The sequence below is a fragment of the Aplysia californica genome, unplaced genomic scaffold (genome assembly GCF_000002075.1).
Source record: "Aplysia californica isolate F4 #8 unplaced genomic scaffold, AplCal3.0 scaffold00018, whole genome shotgun sequence".
In the NCBI taxonomy this organism is placed as follows: domain Eukaryota; kingdom Metazoa; phylum Mollusca; class Gastropoda; order Aplysiida; family Aplysiidae; genus Aplysia; species Aplysia californica.
This window is the reverse complement of record NW_004797288.1, coordinates 979,589-989,902: the sequence shown is the minus strand read 5'-3', so window position 1 is coordinate 989,902 and position 10,314 is coordinate 979,589. Positions and strand designations below refer to the sequence as shown.

Genomic DNA, 10,314 nt, shown 5'->3' with positions numbered 1-10,314 from the left:
AAACAAGTACAACAACAATCTTAAAAAAAAACCCAACAACCCAGGAAAACAATATTATGCTGAAAGTCAAAATTTTTTATTTGCTACAGTGCCAGAAACTGCAAAAGAGAAAAAAAACAATTCTTCTTACCAGACAATACCAACAAATAAATCATACGACAAGCGACAGCAAAGAAGGAGTAGGTTGCTGAACCTTCAACTAAGAAATGATCATACAAAGACAGTTAGGGTTGAAATTCTTTTTTAAAATAAAGTAAATATTGAACTGTATTTTAGTTTTAGTTAGTTTAGTTTTAGTTTTAGTAGAGGTATTATGGCGCTTGCAACAGCATAAGGTCATATGAGAGCCAGAAGATTAGAGGTGTTACAAGAGAGTAACAAACATAAAAAAGAAGAAGCGATGATAAGGACGATAGATGTTTGATAGGAAAGGAGGAGCAGTATTTTAGAATGAAGAACAAAACATGTATGTGTGAAACAGAATTTACTTGATCTTTATTAAGTTTTAGTAAGAGTTTCACAGCACTTGCCACACAAACAGGTCACATAAGTGCAGAAGATTAGATGTGTTACTAGAGAGTAACATACAAAGTAAAGAAAGAGGAGAGACCACAGAATGGGTATACCACACCAGAGCACCTGCTAACCGTTCCTTCACTCGATTTAATGCAATAGCTATCTTTACAGCCAATGACAGCAATCTTATGGAAATATTAATTTTAGGTGCCATTTTCCCTATAAGCTTTTTTAAAAATAAGTATCTATCCGGACCCTATTGTCAGCTTAAACAATTGTTAGAAATATGCTACTTTTGTCACACTCAACATTTTCAAAGGGCTCTCCAGGGTCACAAAATCAGCACTACAACAATTATTTCTGAAATAAGTTCCATTCGGGCTGTCACATGTCATGTCAATGCTCGGAGTAGTCACACCTTAGGCTAGAAAACAATCATTTTCCGCAAAAATTATATCCACAACATCCAACAATTAGAGTCAGAGCCCTGCACTCTTTTAAACACTTTAGAGGCATCCTTCAATTACAATCAATTTTTTTTAAAAACCCTGAAGAAATCATGCTCAGTTTAGGGTATAACCTACTAGAAATAATAACAACCCCTCACCCCTCCCTTAGCTATGACAGAAATAGCTTTAAAAAAATAAGTAAAATGAAAAATCCTCAGGTCCCGCTAAACCTAAGTATGTAAGCATAACATCCCTCGTGATTCATTGAAGCAGAGGAAGATAGATAGGACAAACGCTAACATTACTTAAACGCAATCCCACATCATCACTCAGCACCACCATTATTTTTTAAATCATCACCGCTCTAAGATCAATGACTTACATCTATAATCCTGGAATCCCCATCTGCTGTAACAGTTACTTGTTATACTAAGTATGCACGAAATACACTATTGGACACTATCATACGCACTTTTTTCTACTAATCAGATGGCGTCAATCTCATATAAATGAGCAAGGGATAAAAAAAAAATTTTAATTTAAAAAAACGATATAAATAAGTATAGACAAACTAACTTTGATGATCTATTGTCAATACCCCGGGTTATTTTTTTTGTCACTGGTAACAATGCTTAACTTGAACAAAATGAGTTTTTAAAAAACATCTAGAACAAATACGTCTGCCTATCACACAACTTTAACACTATGCCTCAAAAGGACGCGACGGTAAGAAGCCGTCCCTTTTCCCCATGGAACGCTGATCGGCGACGGTGTGATATAGCATGTGCAGCACCCATAACATGGTCCATGGGGATAAGTGTTGCGGCATGGGTGAAAAGTATGAAAAAAGTAACCTAATTAACTGACAAAACCAAGGTTAGAGTAACTCTCAGCACTATAAGCCTTGATATCATTGGCTTCCATTTAATAAAATATAAACGACCCAAGCGACTTTCCCCACCGTCCTCGCCCAAACCCCCTTACTGTGCAACAACAGACAAACATGCAGCATGGTGATGTAACATCAAAATGACAGGAGGGGAGGAGAGGCATGGAGGGACGAAAGTTTTTAGTTTTAGTAGAGGTTTTAGGACGCTCGCAACTGCTGCATAAGGTCATATGAGCGCCAGAAGATTAGAGGTGTTACAAGAGGGTAACAAACATAAAAAAGAAGAAGGAGAGATAAGGACGATAGATGTTTGATAGGAAAAAAGGAGCAAACCACACCAGAGCACCTGCCAACCACCCACTGGAGGGAAGAATGATTGTTAAAAAACAACAAACAAACAATACTGCCATGAAAGCTGTTTGTTCGTCTGGAGGAGACAGAAACATTGTTGGAACACTGCTCTCGCCTGAGCACTGACGGTACAGTACTACTCGAGCGGTTTGAGCAGCGTGCCGCTAGTGAGTAACAAGCACTCAAGCGCGCTCGACAGCACAGACAGACAGATGTAACAAAGAGATTTTAAGAAAAACATGTATCAACCATATTCTCATGTCTGAAGCCCACAAAACTCAAAGCAGAGAACAAAAGCAAGTGAAAAGGACGTTTTTTCCTGTGCCGCAAAACCAATAGCTTCTTGATATTCAGTCTATTTTACTTACTGCCAATCACTTGAATCAGTAGGGAAGGTCCTTCCAGACTTGGTAATAATGATTGTACCATCAATGTCAAATCCTGCAATCTGAAAAGAATGAGTAAAAAAAAAAGGAATAACTAATAAGGTAAAAAGGAGAATATGACACAGAAAAAACCCCCATGGAAAAATGAAACATTAAATTGACCACTGAACAGACAATTTGACAAAAATATAGAAGTATAAAGACAAAGAAAGACATTTTCAAGCAGGCCCTGTCCCAAACAATCGAAGTAAATTTATCTCTTGCAGCATTATTCAAGACAATTAAGATAGACTTGAAATGGTCCTTCACAAACTGGTCATAAAAATATGACTCATATAAAACTTTCAGATACAGCAAAAGGAAATCTTCCAACCATGACTCAGTATCCATGCATACTTTTCAGTTGTACAATAAAACAACAGCATAAATATTGCAGCCCTATCACTCTTTGCAAATAGCAACACTTACCTTGCTTTGATGAACGACTCCTTTAGATGTGTAGACATATAGATGCTCATGTGATGACCATTTGCTCTCAGACACAGGTGTTTGGGGCTTCAAAAAACTGTTGTCGGATCTTTTGTCACCACATGTTGAACTTTGTGAATCAGAACTTTTACTTCTACTTGATGTTTTAGGTTTTGAGTCTTTGCTGCTAGCAGAGGAATGAGCTGTCTTCTTTTCCTTTACACTTTGCTTCATTTGTTGTAATCTATCAGAAACATCTTGAACATGCTCTTCATCATCACTATCAATCTTTGTTTCATCATTGTCCTCTTTCTTTGATTTCTTGACGGAGCCAGAGCTTTCCATATCACTTTTTTGTTTCTTAGGCCGATGTTCATCTCCATTACTATCTGCTTTCTTCTTCTCACGGTCTTCTTTCTTTGATTTCTTTACAGAATGAGAACTGTCCTCATTTGTTCTTTGTTTTTTCAACTGAGGCTCAGTTCCAGCATCAACACTCTGTCGTTTCTTAGACAATTTCTTATCACGTTCATCAACAACTCCGTTGTCAGTGCTCTTTTTCTCCGCATCACTTTTGTTTTCCTTTTTACTGTCCGATTTATTTTTCTTCGAATCTTCTTTTCTGTCACAATCTTTCTCATTGACTTTACCAGGATCACTTGTCTCTGCTTCAGACGTTTCCTTAGGTTTGTTTTCCTTGGAAAAAGAGTCGGACTTGAAAGTAATTTTGTGTGGATACTGACCTGTGCAAAACAAAATAGAAAAATATCAGACAGATTTCACTATAATCACTTCACTCTTGAGCCCAGATTACCAGACTATTTTAAAAAAGAGGCCCTCTTTAAGCAAGGTAGTTGAGGAGGTCTGAAACGCCCCCCCCCCTCCTCCCGGGCACTACTACTGTAGGTTAAGTAAGAATTTAACGTTAGAAGCAAAACGATAAGGTCACAGAGCCCAAGATTAGAGGTGTTACAAGAGAGTAACAAACAAACAAAAAAAAGGAGAGATACGGGCGATAGATATATATGATAGGAAAGAAGGAGCAAACCACACATCAGAGCACCCGCCGACCACCCGAGACTCAACTTTGAACGATGGGTGGACATGCCATTTTTTAAAATAGACAAACTGACTTTCATGATCTATTGTAAATACCCCGGTCAAGTCTATACACTTAAGGCATTTATGCAGGCGCATAAAAATGTTTAAAAAAGGAAAGCTTATTAAGTGAAGAAAAAAAAAAAGAATCTATGCTTACAATATTCCCTCCTCTTTCCAACTTGTGCAGGACATTGGCAATCAAACATGACAAGAAATAGAAAGTATATAGTAGAGGGTTTGACGGCGCTCGCAACTGCATAAGGTCATATGAGCGCCAAGGGGTGAGGGTCAACAGAGAAGTCTTTACAGGGAATCAGTCTTAGACTGCTTACCTCTCTAGCTTCAACAGCACAAAGTCTGCTTCGACTATCAAGGCACCCCGGAAATAGCAGGCCACAGGAGAGTGACAAACATACAAAAGAAATTGAGGAAAAGGACAATAGTAAGGATCAGGAAAGAAAAAGCAGCAGTTCCCTGTTATAGACCAGGCACAGTTATGAGTGTGACATGAGTCAGCCCATTTACAATAATTCTGCAATGCTTGAACGAGAAATGTCCCCCCTTTGGGAATGGCCTAAAGACACTCCAGTCAATGGCACTGCCTGGGGGGGGGGGGGGGGGGGGGAATAGAAAATAAAAAGGTATCAAGGTATTAGAATTTATGTAAGTACAAACCTGATAAAATGAACAATGTAGATCGAGACCCTATTACAATTTCTTTATCTTTGCCGATGGGATTACCATCTACAGCAGACAAATTAGCTCCCAGCTGTTTCACTTTTACTTTCCTCTTGGCACAGTCTGCTGTCAGTTCAACTGTGGAGACAGCAAAATTACATAACAAAGCATCAGAGGTTAACAACTTTCTGCAATCTTTTCCAGCTGAAAGCATCAGTAATGTTTACCACATCTCATACAAAGAGGGTAGAGGAGGTTACAACATTGTCACCACTCAGTTACAGGTCCTCATGATTGGTTACAGCAAAAATGCGATTTACAGACAAGTGGAAAACAGGGCTTAACATACCAGAAGATACTTATTTATAAATGATAAACTGAATGCAAAACATCCTTCTGGTACCAAGTGCACACTGCTAATCTTATTAATTAAAATTTGATCTAGTCAGGGCCAGCTAGATTTTTCGCTCTTTGGTGGGGTGACAGCTACAATTTTGGCAGAATTTTAATAAATTTGATTGTGACCTTCAAAATTAACTGTGTCTGTCAAATCAGCCACATTGTGCCAAAATGGTAGCCTTTTGCCTCTCCATGGAGAAAATCTGGCTGGCCCCCGATCAATTCGTCTGAATTCGATAGGCAGTGTACACTGTATTAAATTGTTTAGCTCAAAAGAGAGTTCCTCACATTAATATTTATCCCATCTTCGCCACCCCCTGCCCACAACCCAATCTAGGGTCTACAAACAAGACTTTTGATAACCACGCATCCACTGTACTGCATGTTCTTTTACTTTCTAGATACACATTCAGTTCATTAGCCAAAAGCTACCAAGAGGATGCAGTCAATAAAGGTGTATTTAAAAAAAAAAGATCTTCCAGATGTGCTTTGTAAGGGCAGTATGATGATAATGATTTGTTTTAGTTTCTTCAGTAACACAGAAATTGGCAGTCTTCCAGTTAGTTTCTTCAGTAACACAGAAATTGGCAGTCTTCCAGATGGCCAGTTTTATTCATTATATTAGCAGGATTTAGGGGTATCTTTTACTTTCACTTTCATCTGATGCTCAGGTTTTTCAAAGCCCTTTACTTGTTCACTTTTACCAGTTTTACACGAATATAGCCTTTTATACTCATCGCAGACAAATAGTTTTTGAAACAATAGATGGTTTCTCTATTCGAACTTAATATCACACTAAGTAAGCCTAATTGAATAGTAACGTCCGCGCTCTTCACCAGTCATGGGGGAGGAGAGGGGGTGGGGGGGCTCCTCATAATCTGATGTTTTGCAAAATTAGGTTTGAAACTTTCTTGAAAATAATTGATTTGCGACAGTTATAGTGGCCATATATATGCGTGATTTGCAGCCAAAAATTACTGCAGTTAGACCCCTGAAGGAGTGCACTGCATCTCTGTGTGCGGGAGTGAAAGTAAAGATTACTTTAAAAGGAAATAAAAGTGTAAGGTAGGTGTATATCTGGGGCGATACTAACCCTTACCTTCACCTTATTACCCGAATGCGGCAAATGAAATGTGAATAATACTGCACATTTGGAAGATTGCCCATTTCTGTGAAACCGAAGAACCTGAAAAACTTAAAGTGAAACTAAAATACAGTCGAACCTGTGTAAGACGGCCACACATTGTTGAGGAGAAAAGAGGGCGCTTTTTCGGTAGTTCCCACGCCGCAATTGTTCGTCGGTTTTGGCCTCAAGAGTAGGGGGGTTTCAGGGGGGCTTGCCCCCCCCCCCCCCCCCCCCCCAGACCTAATAAAATATGGTGGGGGGTTTCAGGGGGGCATGCCTCCCTAAATTTTACCATAATAATAATTTGATGTTTTGCAGTTGTTAGGTTTAATGTCTTAGCTCGCCGCGCATCAAACGTATAGAGATCTCGATGTAGATCAAGGCTCAAATAAGGGGGGTGGAAACTACCGAAAAAGCACCGAAAAGAGGCCATTAAGACAGGTGGCCGTCATACGTAGGACTATCAAAATGAAAATAACAAACCATTTACTTTTTTACTTTTGAAATCCCATCAGGAGGTGGTCGCTCGCTTAGGACTGTCGTAGGGGGAGGACTTACCTAACGAGCGACCACTGTGAGACAGAACACAATTGAGGGCTAGGGACATGCGATTAAACGTAGAAAGACGCAAACAATTTTTAGGTACGGCGCCCATCTTGTTTGACGTCAGACCAGGATTCCCCTCCGATCACGTGACTACATCTAGAAAGTATAGCCAACCGCATGGCACCAAAGATGGAAGTGTACGAAAATTGCCGTAAAGTAGACGCTGGAGGATTAGATCTAGATCTAATAATAATAATAGATAGCATTTGTATAGCGCATATCCCCGCTCAGCAGCAGGCTCTATGCGCTTAACACTATATTATTACCCCAGCAGACCATAGAACACTCCGAAACATTCTCAGCTTCCCGGGAAGCATACAGTGCAAGCAGCCGATTAAGCGCTCAAACACTAACAAACTGACAAGATCTTTCGCTGTCTATAGCATAGCCGGGTACCCATTCCCACCTGGGTGAAGTGAGGAAAATTCGTGTAAAGTGCCTTTCCCAAGGACACAACGTCGGGCCCTTGATGGGATTCGAACCCACGACCTTACGGTTGCGAGTCCGAGAGCCTAACCACTAGGCCACGGACGCCACATACTATACTATCCTGCCCTTGGCGCGACCATGCCCTGAGCGCGACCAGTTCCAAATTTTTCCTTCTGTGCAGCTCATGTGCAATCTGTTTTATTAGAGTTTTCTTTTCTAGTTCCACTTTTGGTCAATCCTTTTCCGAGAACGTCAGTCGTCTGCTAGTGCAGCAGTCGAGTTCGAAGTGAAAGGCTTTTTCAGAAACATTCTTAGAGAAGTTTTCTTCAGTTACTAAACTAGAGTAGCTGGCCCAACCCGCGACCACTTGTCTTTGTACCCTCTGTTATTAATTTGATTGTTTTCATCATAATTTGATAAAGAAATGATTTTACTAACCTTTAAATGGTGTACTAACAACTTTTTGCACCTGTCATAACTGTGTGCGTATGGTAGCGCCCTATTCCGTATAATGCGGTCGTGCTGAGGGCATGCGGTCGCGCCAAGGGCAGAGCATTATGTTAAAATGCGAAATCTGCGAATTACGTTTTGGAATGATTGACGATATCACAGTATAAACCGAAAGTTGACACACTGAAGCGGCCCTGAAAATGGATTGCCTGACCTATTTTGCTGACAGAGACCGCTGAGAAGCAAAATATGACAAGTGGTCGTGGGTTGGGCTAGATACTCTAGATCTACCCCCCTCCTGCATTCTTCATCACTAATATACATTCAAAAACAAACTTCAAAGCAGCTCTACAAATTATAAATTTATGGGACTATTGGTCAGTCGGGAGGAGGAAAAGAGAAAAAAAAAAAAGCCTGGGACCGGAATCAAACCGCTCCTAAAATCATTGTATGACTTCTAACGCAGACGCGCTGTCTATTCGGCCATCAGAACTTCCGAGAGCGTGCTGTAGATTAAGCGTTATAACATAGACACTTCCATCTTTGGTGCCATTCAGTTGGCTATACTTAGATGTAGATCTAGTTACGTGATCGGAGGGCTATCCTGGTGTGACGTCAAACAAGATGGGCGCCGTACCAAAAAATAGTTTGCGTCTTTCTACGTTTAATTGCATGTGGGCTAGGGCTAGGGGTAGGGGTAGTCTAGTCTAGGGGTAGGGGTAGGGGTAGGGGTAGGCCTCTTCTTTATTGTGTTTGATGGGGTGGTCGCTCGTTACGGAAGTCCTTCCGGCGTAGGTCCTAGGGCTCATTAAAATGTTTGGGTTTTTTTCTTTTGAAAGGGGAGAGGGGATAGGATGGTTTTTGTAAGGAAAAGGCTATTCTCACCCGCCCGGAAGTTCTCGCAAGATCAACTCCTCCCCTCTTCTCTCTCTCTCTGTCTCTTTCAGAATACTTTCTATCGGTGTGGACGATCAAATTGACCAAAACAAAGTTAAAAAATGATGTTAAAACACAAAAGTAAATTAATTTGGTTGTCTACAAAGATGCTACGGCTATTTAACTTTTCGAATCGAGCCGAACTACGCGGGTCGCCATTTTGTTTTGCCCGGATATTCTCGCGCTACTCCTCTCTCTCTTTCTCTCTCCACTGCCCACAGACAAAATTGTACGCTTTTAGTAGGCTACGGTTGTAATGGAATGTTTGTTCACGGCACAGAATTCTACAATTTTTCTGTTATCACAGTATAGAATTATGTGGTTTAGGGTGAACGCAAAATTTGGTGAACGCGCACGCACCGGGTGAGAATAGCCACAAGACTCTCCTGCACTAGATCTAGATTATTCTCACTCACTCCGGGTGAGAATAGAGGTGGCCAACAAGGAAAAGGGGAAAATACACCAAAACCATGCATTCAGTTCAAAGCTGCGCAGTGGGGCTATTGAGTTTGAGAGACCCCATTATGATCTAGATCTAGATCTAGTCTTCTCTTACTCTTGGAGAGTTCAGTCTGTTCAGTAGTAAAAGACCAACAACAAACCTTGCTGACGCGAACAGCGTGGATCTGTTATTTTGGTAACCGGGGTTCGGCCGATTGATACTGGCACTCCGTCTGGCAGCAAAACGTCTTCATGACTTTTCTGCAAACAAACCAGAAAACATCTGGAGGTCGACATACTTCGGAACGCTTTTAACATTAGTAGATCAAGACAGCATGCCTGAAACTGAAACGTGGATCAGCTAGCAGCAACATAGAATAGAGTTGGTTGAAATTGAAGGTACTTTCGTTTTCGAGATTTTTTCCCGGTATCCAGATTTTTTCAGCTTTGCCCAGGTTGATCTACCTAGAGGATTCCCTCTCGTGGCTGAAAACAAACCAACAAACAAAAACACACCGGGAGACTGACGCAAATAAATATCCACGTAGAAGTGCTCTCTGCTATTGCAACGCAGCGTACAAAATAGTACGTCCAACTTTCTCAAAAAGATAACGAGGAACAAAGGGAACGACATGTTGTGTCAAGGACAGGTGAATGCATTTTTTGGTATTTAATTAATTTTCAATTTCATAACCTGTTTCCTTTTGATCTATTTCCGTGGAGAAAGCCATCATGCAACAAGTTAATAATAATAATAATAATAATAATAATAATAATAATAATAATAATAATAGATCTACTACTACTCCTACTCCTACTCCTACTCCTACTCCTACTCCTCCTCCTCCTCCTCCTCCTCCTCCTCCTCCTCCTCCTCCTCCTCCTCCTACTACTACTACTACTACTACTACTACTACTACTACTACTACTACTACTGCTACTGCTGCTGCTGCTGCTGCTGCTGCTGCTGCTACTACTACTGCTGCTGCTGCTGCTGCTGCTGCTGCTGCTGCTGCTGCTGCTGCTACTGCTACTGCTACTACTACTACTACTACTGCTACTGCTACTGCTACTACTACTACTACTACT

At 40.7% G+C, this 10,314-nt stretch overlaps 1 protein-coding gene across 1 annotated transcript in view; it reads right to left on the bottom strand.

Annotated features, from left to right (window-relative positions):
- LOC101849105 (bifunctional polynucleotide phosphatase/kinase) overlaps positions 1 to 9,658 on the bottom strand; it is a 31,306-nt gene extending 21,648 nt beyond the window's left edge. The window contains exons 1-4 of the mRNA XM_005090495.3: positions 9,387 to 9,658; positions 4,836 to 4,976; positions 3,060 to 3,802; positions 2,574 to 2,653 (exon numbers count right to left, since the gene is read on the bottom strand). Of these exons, the coding sequence (XP_005090552.1) occupies positions 2,574 to 2,653; positions 3,060 to 3,802; positions 4,836 to 4,976; positions 9,387 to 9,543 (1,121 nt within the window). The 5' untranslated portion in view covers positions 9,544 to 9,658. The remainder of the gene's footprint in view (positions 1 to 2,573; positions 2,654 to 3,059; positions 3,803 to 4,835; positions 4,977 to 9,386) is intronic.
- Between the last annotated feature and the right edge of the window lie 656 nt (positions 9,659 to 10,314).